The sequence below is a fragment of the Phyllostomus hastatus genome, unplaced genomic scaffold, assembly GCF_019186645.2.
Source record: "Phyllostomus hastatus isolate PE091 unplaced genomic scaffold, TTU_PhHast_1.1 phas_contig_283, whole genome shotgun sequence".
In the NCBI taxonomy this organism is placed as follows: domain Eukaryota; kingdom Metazoa; phylum Chordata; class Mammalia; order Chiroptera; family Phyllostomidae; genus Phyllostomus; species Phyllostomus hastatus.
This window is the reverse complement of record NW_025333833.1, coordinates 4,817,819-4,837,419: the sequence shown is the minus strand read 5'-3', so window position 1 is coordinate 4,837,419 and position 19,601 is coordinate 4,817,819. Positions and strand designations below refer to the sequence as shown.

General features: G+C 42.0%; 1 protein-coding gene across 5 annotated transcripts in view; it reads right to left on the bottom strand.

Annotated features, from left to right (window-relative positions):
- Positions 1 to 19,601, bottom strand: part of SUCO (SUN domain containing ossification factor) — a 61,422-nt gene that overhangs the window by 10,193 nt on the left and 31,628 nt on the right. For 4 of the 5 annotated variants that reach the window (XM_045838500.1, XM_045838495.1, XM_045838497.1 and 1 more), the window contains 9 exons: positions 18,498 to 18,603; positions 16,572 to 16,592; positions 16,313 to 16,368; positions 15,736 to 15,827; positions 14,870 to 14,935; positions 9,866 to 9,934; positions 9,018 to 9,108; positions 5,229 to 6,389; positions 2,618 to 2,705 (listed from right to left, as the gene is read on the bottom strand). In XM_045838500.1, coding sequence (XP_045694456.1) covers positions 2,618 to 2,705; positions 5,229 to 6,389; positions 9,018 to 9,108; positions 9,866 to 9,934; positions 14,870 to 14,935; positions 15,736 to 15,827; positions 16,313 to 16,368; positions 16,572 to 16,592; positions 18,498 to 18,603 — 1,750 coding nt within the window. The remainder of the gene's footprint in view (positions 1 to 2,617; positions 2,706 to 5,228; positions 6,390 to 9,017; positions 9,109 to 9,865; positions 9,935 to 14,869; positions 14,936 to 15,735; positions 15,828 to 16,312; positions 16,369 to 16,571; positions 16,593 to 18,497; positions 18,604 to 19,601) is intronic. The other variant, XM_045838498.1, reaches the window with a different exon arrangement.

Below are 19,601 nucleotides of genomic sequence, written 5' to 3'. Positions count from 1 at the left end.
TGCAAAATAGTTACTTTGTCAAATATGTGTTTTTAAACCAAAGAAGCTGGCACAAAGACATGTCGAAAAAATTTTGAAGAATATTTCTGGATATGCAGCAGGCTCATACCCAGGTCTAACAGTTTTGTTTTATATCAGGATGGAACTTAGGATGCCACACAGTCAAAAAAACCACACTACTGGTTATCTAGTCAATGCCAGAATGTCACCAATGCAAAGAAATTCATTAAAACTCTCATCTGTTCAGCTCTGAATTTTAGAAACTTTAATTATCAACAAACATGCCTTTATTCAAAATTTGCATGCATATTTTAGGGCATTATGCATCACATGTATAGTTCTAAATCTGTATTAGGTAGACTGTACTGAAAATTTCAGACTAATGGATTTAGGGAGGAGGGAAAGAAGGTAGGAAGATGTTAAGGAAGTCCAACACTCTAATTTGGGACCTTCTACAAGAAAAGCTATAAAACCATTTATTATTCGAGATGTAAGCTGTTCGAATTTCGACTTAAATGAGTTTTAAGTCTCAGCTGTGTGTCTGTGTGTGAGGCTGGGGGCAGGTGGGTAGAAAACACTGTGAACAAAGTTTCCCTTACTCCTCACGTGTTCCGCTGCGGGACTCTGCCTGCCCACCTCGCCTTCTGAAATGCTGGATGTGCCCAACCTACTTCTTCTGACTGACATTTCTGACAAACACTGATAACTTCTGGACAGTTATAAACACTGAAAGGACTATTAAATTTACTATTTAATACTAAAAACACTATTAAATTTAATAAATCAGTTAACACTTCCAATCAAGGTTTACTTCCAATAGTGTTAATACACAAGATTATTTCAAAGTACTTCACCAAGTCTTTCAGACATAAGGCAAAGATAAAACACAGAGGGCAAATCACTGTATTAAACTCAATGAAAAATGAAACAAATACTGTGTTCATGGGCCAGAAGACTTAATACTGCTAAGGTGGCAACTCTCCAAATTAATCTATCAAAATAATCCCCATTAAGATCCAACAGGTTCCTTTTTTTTTTTTTTTTAAAGATAGAAAGTGACAGGCTCACTCTAAAATCTGTATTAGCCAAATCCAGATGAGAGGAAAAAATTCTGGAAAAGGACAGAGCTGGAGGACTCACACTGCCTGAGTTCAAGAGTTCCCACAGTAATCACAACGATGAGGTACCAGCATAAAGACAGGCAAACAGAAAGAAATGTCCAGGAACAGACCCATAACACACACACACACACACACACACACACACACACACACAAATGGAGATAAGATCATCTTTAACAAATGATGCTGAAACAAAAGTATATTCATGTTTCTCATTCTGCCCCCCCACAAAGAACTATGATCCAAACCTTGCAACACATAAAAATTAAAATGAATCATATACCCAAAGTAAACCTAAAACTATTAAAACTTCTAGAAGAAAACAAAAAAACAAATCTTTGTGATTTGAGGTTAGGCAAAGGTTTTGCAAAGCAAAGAGAAAATGTGAAAAAGGTGCTTCAACAAATTAAAAACTGCTCCTCAGCCCTGGCTGGTGTGGCTCAGTGGACTGAGTGCTGGCCTGTGATTCAAAGGGTCGCCGGTTCGATTCCTAGTCAGGACACATGCCTGGGTTGTGGGCTGGATCCCCATTTGTGGGTGAACAAGAGGCAACCAACTGATGTTCTCTCCCTCTCTTTCTTCCTCCCTCCCCTTCTCTCTAAAAATAAATAAAATCCTTTAAAAAAAACCGCTCTTCAAAAGCTACTTTTAAGAGGAGGAGAAACAGGTAGCGACTGGAAGAAAACACTTGTGAGCACGCTCCTGTTGAAGGACTCAGATTCAGAATGTGGGAGCGATTCTCAGACCTCAGCGAGGAAAAGAAAACCGGCACGGGAGGAACGCGGTGTGGAACCACAATCATGACGTGTCACAAACTGAGCGTGAGATGCAACTAAAACTAAACTCTCTGCAACACGAGGGCCACCTCACCTCGCCTCGCTCAACTCCCCATCCCCTAGTCCCAGATAAACTGTCAGGAAAGTACACAATGTCTTCACCACGGGAACACACTATGGCAACTTATTAAACATCACACTTAGTGGAGCCACACTGAAGCTATTCCCTTAAAATCAGTAAGACGGGGTGACCACATCACCAGTCCTGTGGCATCCACATATAGCTCGAGGCAGGAAATTAGAGGGAGAAAGAAAGAAATAAAAAGGTATTGGGATTAAAAAGAAACAGACTTATTCTTACTGGAATCAGTAAGTGATCTACATGACCACAAAGGATTTTTGAGTTTAAAAAAGTTGCACAAAAGTCCACTGTACTTCTGCTCTCTCTCTCTCTCTCTCTCTCACACACACACACACACACACACACACACACACACAGAGCTTGAAATGTAGTATGAATAATGCTCAAGCAAATTCTCTCTAGAGGAAATACTAATGCTAACAGCTGGATAAGCTCTCTAGACATGGCGTTAGTAAGTTTAATCATAAGCTATCATGGGTAAAAGAACGCTAACAGTACTTATCCTTCTTACCAGTGAAAGCATACAAAAGTCAAAGGAAATTTACGTAAAAAGAACATAAAATGTGGAAATGACCAACCTGCTCCTCTGCTATTCTTGAAGTATTCTGAAGTTTTATTATCGTTTTGTTGAAAGCCTTCTGCATTTCTTCCATTTGTTTTCGGTACCTGTGGAGTAAGAGTTGACTTAAATTAGCTTTAATTCCTAATTTATTAATTCATTACTGGAAGCACACATCTGATTTCAGTATAGGAGACGAATCCATTTTTCTAGACATGACTCCGAGGCCTGTGCAATGCAGGCCCACCTACACAGGTAAAATGAAGAGGTCACTGGCAGTTACCTGCTGCCTCAGCATCAATTCTACGTCTCTCAGGGCTACGCAAGATATGTTAGTTTCATATATGCTCAATTAGTTTACGACAAAGGAGCCGAGAATACAGAACGGGGAAAGGACAGTCTTGTCTGCAAATGGAGCTGGGAAAATCAGACAGCTGCACGCAAAAGACTAAAACTGGACCACTATCTTACACCACACAGAGAAATTAACAACCTGAATTAAAAACCCGAAAGTAAGACCTGAAACCATAGAACTCCCAGAAGAAAACACAGGCAGTAATCTCCTTCACTCTGGTCTTCACGATGGTTTTTGATATGACAAAATGCTCAGCAACAAAAGTAAAAGTGAACAAGGGAAATGATATCAAAATAAAAAGCGTCTTCACAGCAAAGGAAACCATCCACAAAATGAAAAGGCAACCTATGGAATGGGAGGAAATGTTTGCAAATCATATTATCTGATAAGGAGTCAATATCCAAAATATATAAAGACACACACAATAGCAAAAAAACCCCAAACAATCTGTTCTTAAAAACGGGGAGAGGACCTGAATAGACATTCTGACAAGGAAGACACAGAGATGGCCGACAGGTACATGAAAAGGTGCTCGGCATCACTAGCCATCAGAGAAATGCAGATCAAAACCACAGTGAGATGCTCACCTCACGCCGTCTAGACTGGCCACTGCCAAAAAGAACTAGCACACGGTGGTGAGGATGGGAGGAAAAAGGAGCGCCCTGTGGGTGGGAATGTAAACTGGCGCAGTTACCATGAAAACCAGTGTGGGTTCTTCAATAAAGTAGAAATAAAACTACAACATGACCCAGCAATTCCACCTCTGGGTATTTTTCCAAAGAAAACGAGACTAACCCAAAAAGATATATGCACCCCCCCACCCCCAACAGCTTCGGTAACAACAGCCAAGACACAGAAGCAACCTTAGTGTCCACTGATGGATAAACGGATAAAGAAAATGTGATACACACACACACACACACACACACACACACACACACAGGAATAATATTCAGCCATAAAAAGGAGAAAATCTGGCTGAGACAACACATGGACCTTGAGGGCATTATGCTGAGTGAAGTAAGTCAGAGAGAAGGACGAATACTGGACAGTCTCACGTACGCACGGAATAAAAATAAACAGATCCCTGGTGCCGGAGGCAGGGGTTCATGGGTGGGCACATGGGTCACGTGGGACCAAGGGCCGAGTTCCCAGGCACCACACAGGCAGGTCCTGGGGTGTGGAGTGCAGCACGGCGACCGGAGTTAACGATGCTGTGCTGAACATTTGACAGCTGTCAGGAGCACAGATCTGACAAGTTCTCACCGCAAGGAAAAAACAACTTACAACTGTGGTGATGGATGTTAATTAGACTTACTGTGGGGATCATTTTGCAAAACACACAAATACTGAATCACTACGTTGTACACCCAAAACTAATACAGTATGTCAATTATCTCAATTTAAAACAAGATTAGTGACTACCGTGGTTTCCTCTGGGGGGCAGGTGCGAAGGGACAGGAGCAGGTACACGGCACTAAGTGGGCGTGCACGCACACGCAATGGGCCAATAAACTGTATGCATGGACTAGGAATAAACCCCGGTTAGGATACCATGACCACCCTGGAGACATCTTGTTAGGAGCATTTTGATCTAAGAAGAGCAGAGAAAAGCAGTGTGTCAGAAACTCGACACAGGGTGACCCGGCAGTTACAAAATGCTGGAGGGAGGAGAGGCCCTAACAACACTGGACACCTCGAGGACAGAAGAGCGGAAAGGTTCACCGACACGGGGAACTGGGCCGCGGCACCAGCGCGCCGCACGGCCTCTGGCCACACGCACACGAACAGGCCCACTGCGCATGAGGACCGCGGCAGCTGCCGACAGAGGGCACGTGCTGCCCAACCCCCCGGGTCAGTCCACTCCGGGCTCCACGGACCTAAATTTTTCAACGACATCTTGTTGAGTCCCACTAACAGCTTTCAGGTCTATAATTTTACCCATGAGTGCTCTGGGAATCACACCGTAAATGTGGCTGAGGTTAAGCAACAGGAGAAAGAAGAAACTGATTACAGATAGTTCAAACTTAACCTAATAGGAAAGGTATTACTTCACTTCGTACTTCCAAGAAAGAAAAGAAATCCTTTAAGTCACTGATCAAGATCAAACCAACTCTCTCTCTGCAGCAACAACAGCGCTCACTACTGTCACAGCATGATACAGGAAGTCTGCTCCTCCTTTAGCCACAGAGCACGCACGCTCCACCACCTAACCCACCTCCGCTACCTAACCCATCGTGCAAAATGGATTGTGCTGGCCCACAATAAAGCTTACCTTTGGCTAAGCTCCTCCAAATAGCGGCCACTGAGAGACATGTTAACTTCCAAGGCTTTAATGCGATTATTAAGTCTCATAAACACTGACTCTTTTTGGTTTGATCCGTGTACAAGATTTCCATTAGCATATCCTAGATCTGTAGAATTTTGCAATTCAGCATAAAAATCTGTAGCTGTCCTTTGCAGCCCTCTTAAAAGGGCCTCTTCTGGAGACTGTTCTTCCTCTTTTACTTCAGGGAGTGAAGCGGGATCCACAGCAGGGGTCAGCGCGGGCTTTGGTGCGTCGGCTCTGGCCGTTCTGGCCTCCCCATCTTCTCTGTTTGGCACAGCAGCTGTGTTTACAGGTGGCACTACTGTTTCAGAGAGCTTTGCGGTCATTTCCACAGAGTCCGTGCTTTCCTTTACAGCACTCTCCATCACCTCAGTAAGTTTCGTTTCAGAGATCACAGCTGTCTTCTCCACAGAACCAAAACTCTCAGACCTCTTCTCTGTTTCGTTACCAGCCTCAGCAGAACTCTCCTGCGCAGGCACCTGTGACGATGTATGCCCTGCCTCATATTTAACGGGCTCAGACACTTCTGTTTTAGATAATGAGCTGAGCTCAGGAGTAACGTCTAAGGGAAGAGACTGAGAAAGAGTCTGAGGATGGCTTGGTTCAAGTTCAATTACGTCTGCAGTGTGATTAATCAAATCCCCTTGGTGTGTGCTACTTAAGTCACCTAGAACGACAGTTCCAGCCTCCTTTTCCTTCCTCTCACTGTCCAGCTCTCCACCCGGAGGCTGCAACACTGAAACAGCTACTGATTCTGCAGGAGGCGGCAGTGGCGGATGAGCTGGCGCGAGAGTGTCTTTTCCTTTCTCCACGGCAGTCCTGCTGCGCTGCCGATAAAGAGCAGCTCTAACTGAACACCATTTATATATGTATTCGGAAAAACTGGAAACACAACACACTGTGGTCAGTTCACTGCAAAGTATTTGTGTCTCTGACTCAAACCAGGGTGATGCTTCGTCCTCCTGTTCTCCGCTCCCCAGAAGGGTCACCGTGGATGGACTTGCCTCCTCCTCATCCTCTTGAACCAGCTGGACAATGGGGCTCTCCTTCGGAGTATCTGGTGGTGATGGCTCTGTGGCATGCCCCTGTTCTTCGGTGGTTACAAACCTAGAAACACATATCGTCATCACTTTCATTAGAAGTCTTAAGTTAAAATTATGTTTAAGGAAAATGTATCATACATAGGACAAAAGAAAGGCTAGAAATACAGATGAAACTCAAATATTTTTTGGATGAGTTTCTTTTCGTGAAACAGTTTCCATTATAAAACCAAGGATTATTCAGAAATGATAATAGAAAGACCACTCGTCAACTGACCAGACAGAGGACGGGAATCACCGCATGAGCAAATCAACCTTGCCCTTCTTTAATCTGTTTAAGAACTGTCTGAACCCAAACACTACGCCCACTGACTGCATGTATTGTGTACCTCTCCTCCCATACATATTCACCAAATCTTTACAAGTCTCAATACCCTTTATTTTAAAAACTGAGCTACTCAAGGGGCTGTGAAGTCTCAGAGCAGGAACTAGAACCCAGGATTATAAATTACGACTGCCCTTTGTACCTGACTACCCTACTTTCAAATGGCAGCTCGGGTTCTCAAAGGTAAGTTTTCTGGGGATGGTCTGTGACACTACACACGTTATCTGCCTTGGGGAAAAGAAACACATCCTCTGCTCCCCAAGATAATCGTCGTAACATCTGCGCTAAGGTTCTATTCTTTAAAACCAAAATCTTAGCCACTTTAATGAAAATCCTGGCTAATAATAAACCGATAGTGCCATTAACTCAATCCCATCTTTGAGCGCTAGAGTCCGTGTAGAGGACGGGGCAGGTGGGAGATGAAGCCCGTGAAAACACTGCTGCAAACTACAATGTCTATGGTTCCTTCCAAGATAAAGAGAATAAATACATTTCTGGGCGAGGCCCTTATAGCACAAAAGGTATGAAACCTTCATACACAAATTCTCCTACTCTAAAAACTTACTAAGAATGCCAGGAAATATCTTCCAATAAAGACTTATAGCACAATAGCAAAAGCAGGAATAGAACAATATCTAAAAAGCTATACTTTCAGCCCTGGCTGGGTAGCTCAATTGGTTAGAGCATCATCCTGATACTCCAAGGTCACAGGATCGATTCCTGTCAGGGCACACATGAGAACCAACCAGTGAATGCATTAATCAGTGGAACAACAAATCAATTTTTTCTCTCTCTCTCTCCCCTTTCTTCTCTAAATCAATCTGTCTCCCTTCCTCTCTCTCTAAAATCAATAATAATTTAATTTGGTAAAAATTAACTTATATACCATCTATGAATACCCTAATCAGAACTTTACTTTTAAACACCTCAAACCTGGAAAAGTCATCTTTTCATAACAACTTTAACAGTGACACCCTAACATGAGTTCTTCTATTTATTTTCTCCAGATGACTGCCATCTAATCATCAATAAAATTTAAGACAAACATACATGGACATTAAGTAAAAAAAATAATTATGCAACAATATGTATTAAAAACCAAACTCTAATATATGTCACAGTAGCCTGATCTTCCACCAAATACTCATATGGGGGTGAGTGTGAGTGTGAGTGTGTGTGTGTGTGTACATATGCAAAATGAAATTAGGTTCATTTAGTTTTTAAAAATAAGACATAGTATGTGTTGTTAACTGAAGAAGCCTAATTACAAAATCAGAACTAGCAATCACAGCAACACATAATTAGAAACACCAAGAATGTGTCTATACCAAATAGATTTCTTAGAACTTCTAGGAATTAATGACACATAATGCTATACTTTCTCTCTAACCACCCAATAAGTATCTTTAGCCACTTTAAGAATTAACACAGGACGATCCAAAACTGGTCACCGTGCCCCTCAGAGCATAAACCTCATTTCTGCATTGGTATGGCACTGAGGAATTGCAGCGTGAAGCACACCTACTATGTGTGTCATCACACATGTACCTTGAACAGGTTCATGTTCAAATATCTTCTCCTCTTAAATAGAGTTCTTCTACAGAAAAGGGCCTTTCAAAGTTTTTACAGGGAGTCTATCTGATGACATATATATAAATTTATAATAACTATGCCCAATTATCCAAGTCATTATGAGCTCATCTACTACGGATACGTAGAGGCGTCGGACACCTTAATCGTCTCTGGGAGAAAAGAACAGAAGAGAGAGGGCGTGTTTTACGTGTTACCTGCACACACACCTCTCTGCCCAGGTGTCCCCTGCAGCCCGGGAAGACCCGCGCGCGCCGTTAGATCTGAGAAACCGGACGCTGTGAGGGTCTGCTGTGTGACAAGCACACACGTAAGAATCACTGCTCTGGGTGCTTCGGGTATCCTTTACAGCTTTCTAGGCACAGCACTGATCTTTAATCAATGCTTTTAAGTCTGAACTTGATAAAAACGGGACTTTAAACTGAATTTATGCTGAGACCTATACTGTGCAGTTGCATCAATGATTGGCCGTGCGGAAAAAGATTCGGTATTGTGGATAAGAAAAGTAACATGTCACATCCAAACAACAGACATCTGGTCTGGAGTGAGGTGCATTCCTGGCGCCCGGGAGCAGCTCGAGGACACCGGTGGCTGTGGAGCGTCTGCCCTGCGATTTGGGGCTCTCAGTGGACAGTCCTCACGCACAGTCACAAGCGCTCCCGTGGCTGGCACGCTCGGTTCCCCACTTGGACAGAACTCCAGGAGCGCCGCGTAACTTACTCAGGCGAAGGAGCAGGAGCTGAAACAGGAGCGGACTGAGGCATTTGGGGTGCGGCTGTGGCAGTGGCATTCTCAGATATACTTTTATTTCCTATTGTAAGAAAGATGCCCATGTTGAGTTTAATTTTTAAAAGCTATAGCATGAAATATTTCACTATAACAAATAAAGTTTAGTTTCTCAGGGGAGAAGAGAAAAGTCAAATAGGTTTGCACTGCAGACTGTTTTCATCCAAGTTCTTTCAGAAAGAAATGACTGTACAAGGCCAGAACTACAAGTAATGCGTATTCCTTCTCGGCTTCTCAGACAATTAAAGCAAGTCGGATGACTATGGCTTCTGGGCCATCTGATGCAATTCGAGTGCCTTCTAACACCTGAGCTTCTAAAGAGAACGAGAAGAAATGAATGGGCCATTGTAGTTTGTACTTGGAACTAAGATTTTTTAAAAGGCAAGATTATTTTTCCTTGTCAATTAATAATACTCTTATCTGGCATTCTGTAAGGGAAAAAACTGCTTTCTAAACTGAGTAACTATCTGCTAAATAAAGCACACGTGAAGTGCCATTAGAGCACCAAAACCTCAGGAAAGAGATAAGGGGTAAAATTATTTTACTTCTGCAGCAGGAAGAGTCAAAACACAAATTCATGAATTTTAGGCAGACAAGACCCCACCATAACAGAGAAGTTGTGCCACTGAACAAACAGTGAACAACGGAGACGGGTGGGTCCCTTCGAATCATTTCATATTTCTAAATGCCAAGTCTAATTGCTTGGCTTATTACTCTCTTTCCTAGCCAGGAAGTCCCCTCAAGCAGCAGGTATGTAAAAGACCCATAAAATGATGAGGTACCTTCCGTCAGGTCTTCAGTTTTTGCTCCCAGAATATTAGCGGCAATGTTCACCATGTTTAGAATGGCATCTAAAACAAAAGTCAATCAGAAAAAATACCGATCCACCTAAATGTTCTCACATAACTTAGTATCAGGTCATCAAAGAACTATTTAACAGTCTTTTTGCATTTTTTGGACTAATTACTTTTTTATTCACCTTACTTTGTAAGTCCAATATAGGACACAAATTTCAGTCAAAAAGTATAAAGTATAAATTTGAACTTTTATGTTCAGAAGGAATTTAAAACTATTTTTTTTTTTAGAAAAAAGGCTTCCTCAAACCTTTTACCAAAACACTGTCTTCAGCCTTACAACATTCAAGTATAATTCAACATAGGGAAGAAATGTGACAACCAAAATTCGTATTTTACAGAAAAGCCTGTTTTTCTCTAAGAATGTTCTACAGTTTAAAACAAAAACAAAAAATGTCTGAAGAAAAACGTTTTTTTCTAAACAGATGATTATCATAGAAAAAAAATAAACGAAATGGGAAGATTATTATCCAAAGGCTAGAAGAAAGGTTTTATTATTTTCAACTATAAACATATATGTATGATATGTACCAGTAACATGATTAACCCCCAAACTGGTACTGCATGGAATCAATTTTCTTTGGTAACTTTGAACAGTGATTTATGGACAATGAATCACACAAATCCTTTTGTGAATTGAGGCACAGGCAGATTACTAGAATGCCAAAGTCAAACTCCAAGTGCTGTAGGCAGAGCAGCCTGCACACGTGCTAACTCTGCCCCTCTCCAGAGAGGACACTGGGTGATGGGTAGAGTGTTAACGAACCTCCACAATTTTTAAACAGCCGAAGGTACACGAGGAGAACAAGACAGAACTCCACAAAAAGCTGGTGCTGGGAGCAGCAGGCTTCCTTCCAAGTAGTAAGACACAACTCCAAGGGAAACGAACTGCCACCCCCAATGTAACCTCTGGAACCCCACTAGCAGTCACTCCGGCAGGATCACGTCTCTCTCCCGCTAAAGCACCAAGCTCTGGCACGGGCCACAGAGTAAGCCTCAGCAGCAACTTCCGTCTCAGCCTCCTTTCCTGAAAGAGATCCCCAGGGTGCCCACCACCCTGTCCACGGAAACCACCAGTGTGAACGGCAGAAGCATCTGTGGAGGGAAAGACGGCCCTTCAGGAAGGCTGGGAACTGTCACCTGGAGTGATCCTGTACATGGGTGCTTTGTGGTAGGAGAAGGCAGTAGGGGACTTCAGACTGCGTTAAAAGTCCTAGCCAGCAGACAGCTCCTAGCTCGGACCTCTACACAAATACAAGCCTACCGTCTGAAAGGCAGCGAAGCAGTGGCGCTTCGTTTCCAATTATTATTAGTACGACAGACCAGAGCTGCACACGCGCATTTCCAGTGTCTAGGATCATAGGTCGACCTTGCCTGTTGACCTGGCAAACTGGGAAACAGGGAAGTGGCCTTAGGTCTTGGGGGTAAGGCCTCAGCATGAGATAAAAAAAAGGAATGGAAACCCAGCATTTCCTCACTCACCACAATGAAGGAGCACTGGAAACTGCTATTTCCTCATAAACCCACTTTTAATGTCCACCAACGATGCAACAGCAGTATCTGATCTTCTACCCAGCGTGCTGGCGAGAGCGCAGTCAACACGGACTGCTCCACAGAGCCCAAATTTTGGAATCAAATCTATACGCTAAGTCCCTTGTGCTTCAAAAAGTGATCGTACCTCAGATTTCAAAAATTTTTTGCCATTTCTTATTAAAGAATCCCAGGAAAAAACATGTATTAATGTGTGCAAAGGAAGTAGCTTTAGAGTATTATATTTTAACCTAAACTTTAACAGTAGCACATACAACAAAGATTTACACTATCCATCATTTTTAAACATTACTTATCATCATTTCAAGGGCCACTGAAGTAAGAGAAGTGAAATTTAGCAAATTTCTATTTACTTTCTCAGCCCACCTAACCTACAGGAAATAGTTTGCTGTGGTCACAGAACACTGCCAAATGCAGTCTTTTTTTGTTGTTGTTGTCTTTTGAGAAAAAGCAGCTTTGTGAATATTCTACTCTGATCATTCTCAATCTGCATCCAAACATGCGACAGTTTATCATGATGACAATCTGGCCACTAAAAAGTCTTCAGTATAGGCAAAGATAATAATTTGAAGACAGCCGTCCCTGATTTCTCCTAGATTAGCCAACCCCTTTATCTTTGAGTTGGACAACTATCCATCCCATGCCATCCCTGTGAGACTGAAATTCTCCTAGGAACCAAAGACCAGCGCTGTACTCGGCTTCCGGCACACCAACGGCTTGCTGACACGGAGCACAAGTGACCCACGCTGTAACAGAACAAGACAAACCAGCCAGCCAACGACTCGACTTCCTCCTGCGTGCATCCGGCCACCCCTGCAGTGTGCCTGCCTCTACTCGCTTTTCCTTCCAGGACCTTACAATATGCACATTCATTAAAAGGTTCTTTTAATTATAACAAAACTATATTTTGTCTTAATATGCATCCAGAAACCTGGTCTTCAGCAGACCTGGCAACTCTAACACAATACACGCCACACTTAGGAGTAAACAGAGAGTGGTCTGGAGAATCCACGGGACAAGGCTCATGAAAGCAGTGATATGAAAAATCCCTATGGATGTAAGATACTCAAATGTTCTGGTTCAAGAATGCAATCAAGAGAATCAGGTGGAGAGGTGCTAGAACCGTCACACACACGGAGCCCAGGACGCTGCTCGAAGCAGCCGCTCCCTTTGGGCACTAAGGGGATTTCACAGCATCGAGGATTTCTGAACGTGGTATGGGTGCGTGCGCTTTGACAGCCAAGTCCCATCAGAAGCAACATACTCTGTTAGCTACTGCTTAAAAGCAAAGGAAAAAGAAGTTTCTGTTAAGATTAAAGGCACAGAATTGTTTACAAGATACTATGTAAATATTAAAAATAAGCTCAAAATCGGCCAACTCTGAGCCAGTTCAGAATGCGGGATGACTACAGTCAAGCTCGGACCCCCTAGCGCCGGAGACGAGCTCTGCGCCGGCCTGCACGCCGTTACCCACCCTGCAGAGTCACACGGCCTCGGGGGCAGCAGCGGAGCCAGGCTCAAACCTGCCCCAGACTCTCCAGAGGAAAAGCCCATTTCCCGTGCTTGGGCTCGGCCGACACCCTCCCCCCACCTAGTCTCACTGCACAAATTCTGCCAACACCTGGACCTGGAAGGCAAATGGAGTGTCCCCAAGAGCCATAAAAAGAAAAATAAATGATGTGTTACCAAGAAACACACCTTCAAAGAGAAAGATCTAAAAAGAAGGTTCTCTGCCCAATTAATGAACACAATGCAACAGTCAGAGCAGTGAGCACACCTAGGGAAACACCCCCACTGAAATATGGTTTAGTGGTAGCCAGGCATTAGTCCTGTTACGAGAAGACAGAAAAAGAAACCAAGAATGTCAACAGGCTTCCCTTGACCTAAAACCACGTAAGGCATGACTTCCCTAAGTGACCCTTCCTTTCCAGTAAGGTAACCATCAGAAGTTAGAGACCTTTCAGTCTGGGACCATTTTCTGACCCCATGAAATAACAAGACTCCCTCACAGCTAATTCAGCATCACTGAACTATGATGAGTATTACATAACATGGAATTTTAAACACAAATTTACAGACATTAATAATAATAATAATAATGGCATCCTTTTTCCCTCCTGGAAAACTACATCCCACAGCACTGAATGAGGCACCTAGTTTTAATGTCATCATTGACTCGATAGCAAAGGATCCTACTTTTAAAAGTACTCACAAATATTTTTTAAAAATTAGTTGACTAGAAATAAAGTAAAACAAAATACACTGAGCTGATATGTAACAAAGTTAAATATTGCATAAAAGGATTCTCCCCATGCAGACATTTTTAATACTCTTCTTCCTGTTCCCTAAAAAGTCCACCCAAGTCTAGAGTCTTCTATGGAAAGGAAGAAGAAAATAAAAGGTGAAAAGAGAAAGAGAAATGACTCTTAACCCCACGTACTGTAGCTTAGGTGCATATGCTCAGCAGATGCCCTGTGGGTGAGCACCTGAAACAGCCATACAGCCAATGGACAGGGAGACTGGATTCCAGCGGTTCAACTCACTAGAAGCAACGAAGGAAATGTGCGAGCAGCTAGCCTTCTATTTTACCAAAGCTACTGAACACTAAACTCAATTATTAATCTCCAAACAAAAAGGAAGCTTCTTCCAGGACGTTTTACATTCTTCAGGAATAACCAAAAATAACGAACACTGAAATACACCTCCCTACATTCCAACAGTAAAAACGAAGTGCCAGCTGGTGACACTCTTTCCCAGGAGTCTCCTTAGCTAGCCTGCCACTAGGCTCAGATGTTAGGCTGGAATGACTGGAAATGAAACCACTGGTGTCTTAGCCAGCGTTTCTTTAGTTTACAGAGAGTGTATTAGTATCACTAGTAGTCAGTGCCTGGGAACCATTACTGTGATGGGTAAGAACAGCCTTTGCATTCCGTAACCAAGTAGGAAACCAACCATACCCCAGACTGAAGAGGCCTCAATGGCGAGGGTTTCACTGCCGGGTGTGACCTCTGCAACCGCTGCTCCAGCCCCTCCCGCCCACAGCCCCCAGTGTCCTAGGGCCTAGGACCTCGCTCCTCCTCCTGTCCCCAGTGCACCCAGGCCCCTTCCTCACTCTAAGGAACCTGCACAACGCTATGAGCACTTAGAGCAGAACTGACGTGCTTGCAGCTTTTCCCCTCTCCTCCTTCTCCTCATCCATACTGTCTACAGTATTTTACTTCCGCAGAAATGCTCCTCAAAAGCCAGTGTCTATGTCAACGCAAAGCTGAGCACCGGAAGGGGCAGCCTCCTAAACCGCACCGCCACAAAATGCCCACGCGTGTCCGAGGAGAGAGGTGAGAAACACTTTACCAGTGACCAGGAAACCCCCAGAGTACTCACTTGTAGCAGAACCAAGGAGATTCTTTGAGGCTTTATCCTCCCCAGTATTATAATCCAGTGGATAATCTGTTTCAAGAGACAATGAAGGTACTTAACACTGAGAACTCGCTCCAATAATATGTTTAAAAGCTCAGATTATGTCCAAGTCAGCTGACATTTGAGGCAAATTTTATAATAAATATTCATTATATATCTGAAATATGTTGGGAAAAAATGAGGTTGGATACATTTATCCAACAGATGTAAACCACGGAAAGTCATGCTACTGCTCAACAAAATTTTACTCACATATACAAAACTTTTTTTTATTCAAGTTTTCAACGTACTTTACAAACCCCTCGTAAACGTCTTCATTTCATTTACGGGAAAATTGAGACTGTGCAGATGATGGTTTAAGAGATTAAAACCAGGACTTGACAAAGTGGAATGAAGAGTCCCGCAACACCTCCTGCCCCTCGGGCTTGCAGGCGCCTGTCCGTCAGGGGCTCGCCTGTCCGTCAGGGGCTCGGGCTTCCAAGCACATCAGAGAGTTAACGCCCCATTCTCCCACTCCAGTTACCTTACGGGTTTAACAGGTCTGGGGCCTGCCGCAGGGATATAATCATGATTGACAGGGCAGATGTTATCCAAGCGAGTTCCAATTACAAATACTGATTGATTGATAAGCTTGGAAAACAACTCAATTTACAAAGTTGAAAATCAGTTTAGAAAATAGGTTTAGGAAAAAACTAGTTAAGATTAAAAAAAAACTAAAGTATGAAGACAACCATTATATTAATTTTTTAAACTGACCTATACTTACCCATTACTATGCAATTTAAAAAAGAAAAAAATAGATTCACAATAACTGTTTTAAAATCGCTCACCATAGTCCTCATCAAACAGCTCTTGCCGCTCCGACTGATACTGGGAATCAGCAATCTCCTCGTATTCCTCCACCATGCTGGTGCCGAACACCCTGCGGACAACAGTCTCCTTACAGACCCCCCGAAGCAAAACGCAGTCGTGCAAAGTCACCTCCACACGACAGATGACACGACACGGGAACGCTGGCCGTCTTTGCAGGCCGTTGGCTTCAGGACGCCAGAGTAATATCTGCTCCTCACACTGCAGTCAGGCACCGTTTCCCCCGAATGTAAAACTGACCTCTTTCAGGCATTTAAAAATGTAATGACCGGTTTTGATATGCGTCTGAAATGTCTCCCATGTTATCTTGATAGCAAAATAGCAAGCAAACTAAACCTAACACGTAAAATGATGGTTATGTTTACTTCCCTGGACATTTTCCTAACATGTATTCAGGAGCAAAAACAAGGTTTAACAGCTTATATTTCTATGGTATTAACTTCACATAACAGAAAATTACTTCTTCACTTTAAATATACCGGGATTTTTGTTGTACCGCTTTTTTCATACAAACCCCCCGGTAAACGTTTTCATTACCTTATAAGGCTCAATGGACAGAAATGCTCTGATCCAAAGTGGGATAACAGCTCCACCTGAAGAATAAAAGCACAGGAAATGGGAAACCAGCACCATGCTGTCAGATTACCCAACAATACACTCAGATTTTCATTCATAACATTTCTAAAATAAAGTCATTTCCCCCAAAATCAGTACTTGTAAAGTATTGTTTTTATTTTTCCATGCAGTAATATGCCATGCCCTGTCATCCGATATTTCAAAAGAGAAGGTTGCTAACCTTTATGTACTTGATGAACATCTGAAGCAAGAGAAAGGAAAAGAAAAAGAAATCAGTTCCAAAGTCTGGATAACATGCCACAAGCAACATTTAATATGTGTAAGTTATACTGCACAATTAAAGAAAGCAGTGTACTTTGATGGATAAAATTGTAGTACCCTTAATTCTCTAAAGGAACCAAAGGAATAATTTAAATTTTCTACCATCCAGAAAGTACAATCTAACTGTAATGAAATAGATTAATTTTAAGGCTATTTAGTTAACCTAAAATTCATTGCTGCTGTTTTATTTATCTGTTAGTTAAAGCTTTCTATAAGTAATACAATCTTCAGAAACAACCTGTGCCTTATATTACTTAAATATTATTGATATGTATCATATATAGCTACACAGGTATTTATATATTAATAATACATATGTGGATATACACGTGTACATACATACATACTGAAAGAAGATTAAAACTAGCATAATATGAAATGATATTTATTCTTGTACAATATTGTATACAGGTTGTTTTAAGGAAAGCATTAATTTTTGGTATGCTGTGTTATTTCAAGTACAACAGAGCACTAGAAGACATTATCAACCCACTTTTAAAACATAAGCTACTAACGAGTAGTTTGTAGATTTGGGTTTAGTTCTTTTGGAATAAGAAAAACCCAGGTAAACTTAAGAGAACATTAATGTTTTTTGCTTTTAGACAATTCTACAGATAAGAACTTTTTAGAAAACTAATCATCAAAATGCTCTATGGTCTCCCACAACAAAAGGGACAACATAGAGAGTTTTTCCAGCGATAAAATGTCGTTTCATTACTAACAAAGTAGATGGTGTAAAGGAGGATTCTCAGAATTATTTCATAAAATGTGAGTTACATCAATTATAAAATTAAATACAATGGTACCGCCTGCCAAATAATTTGTAACATGTTTTTCTTCAACACAGTGTATAAACCATGCTCTATAAAAAGGCCACTAAACAACTATTTCAGTATTCCCTTTAAAAGGAACTGAAAATGTACCTTCATTTTTCTGAACACTGCTGAGTCACTGAGAATACCAACTATTTTAAAAATAGAATTTAGTGTGTTTACACGGAGACTAGGAATACTACGAGTTTATCCACTTATAGAAGCCAATTTAATTCATGCTTAACAAGACACGGACAGTAAAACCCCAGAAGACAATTAGGTGGCTACAAGTTTTCACATTTAAGGAAGAAGAAAAAGAAATTAAAGCTGCTGTCATTCCAGAAGTTCGTATTATGAACACAGTGGCACCTTAAGGTACGGCTATCGTTTTAAAGGAAAAAAGAGCAGGAGACGAGGAGGAAATTCCCATGTTTTGTCTAAATCCAATTCAAGAGTGATAATTCTACTTATTGGTGGAGAGAAAGCAGGAGGTATACTGAACAAAAATGTTTAAAAGTTGACTTCATTTGAAATGGGTATTTGGACACACAGAATATTTTACTTGAACATAAAAGGCAAAATCTGTCATAGAAACAAAAACGCGATAATAAAGTTGAAATGACCTAAAATTAGATTCCAATAAGAAATCAGACTTGCAATAAAGACTTCAGTGACTAACACTGATACCCATTTTGAAATAAAGAGAAATATGCTACTGTGAAAATGAGATTTTATATAAATACTCAAAAAATTAAAGTTACAATCTGGAATTTCATCAGAGCCACAAATATACTCAGAAAAACCAGCCTAAGCTTCCAGTTACGCCGAAGGGAATGTAGTACTTTGTGTCTCATTAAATGTTATATTCAAGCCAAACTTATTTTACGAAGCGGTACACTTCGGTAAACTCCCCGGAGCCCCGACCTCTGCACAGGCGCGGCGAGGCCCTCAAGCCCGAGCAGCAGGGGCGGCTGCACTCTAGACCGCAGCCCTGCGTGCGCTCGCGGTCTCACCTTCACGTATTTTGCATACATCTGCTCGTCTAAGGGGAAGCTCTGCACGTTCCGCTCATCTCTCCCGTGGAAAGTCCCCAGCTTCACCCACTTGTTTGTGGGGTACCTAGAAAATACATCGGTATTCTTTTAAAACGATCACGAAACACACTGAGTGGTCCCATCACATCTTCAAAACACACCATGTGTATTTTTTCCTCTCCAGGTGAACATACTGATTTAACTTAGTTTAAATATGAGTTAACTAGTGAGACTAGTGAGAGGAATACACACATACTCTTTTCCAGCTAAAACTCTTTAACAGGTTCCTTTTATGAAGAAAGAATATTTTGAAAAATTATACCCATTATCAAATAGAAGGGGAAGACAAGATAAAATTGGGACCAGGACTGCTTCTTAAGAGGGCTTTCAAGTAAACTGGAGGTTTTGAAAAACAGAGAGTCGCCGACAGACCCCATGGGGAGGAGGTGCCCCCCCCCCGGCCTGACAAGTGCGCGGTGACACGGACGGCGACCACAAGCACCGGTGCGCAGGGAAACGGAAGGAACCCTTTCAAACCGTGTTTGGATTTCAGATCTGATGTAGCTGTACCCCCTTGAAAAGGAAATCTGATATAAAAACCTAAAATTACTTTTTATTTACTATAGCACGTGTCCTTATCACAAACACAAACAGCACACGCACATTGTCAGAGCTGATGTGGGCACTTGGCATTATGACAAAAATTAGCGCTTAGAGAAAAGGAAGTGATCTGAACAAATCTAGGAGGAGAAAAAATGGCTGAAATTCTCACAAGGTCCTGAGGACATATTTGAAAAACTGTATGTACAGATGCAGTGCTGAGTATGGGGGGGTGGGGGGGGGCGGGTCGGGGGGAGAAACACCGTGGAAAACCCTTCACGATCAACGACAGAAGAATGGTTAAACAAGTAGCCACACCCTACATGGGACATCGTGGGCACTCAGAAAGTATGTAGAAAGTGAATAAACTCCTCCACTGGGAAGGAAACATTAAATGCTCATTTAAAATAGTGTGTTCAAAAGACAAAAGGATATTCTCAGAACGTAAGCAGTAAAAACTGGCTTTATTTTGTAGGATTCATA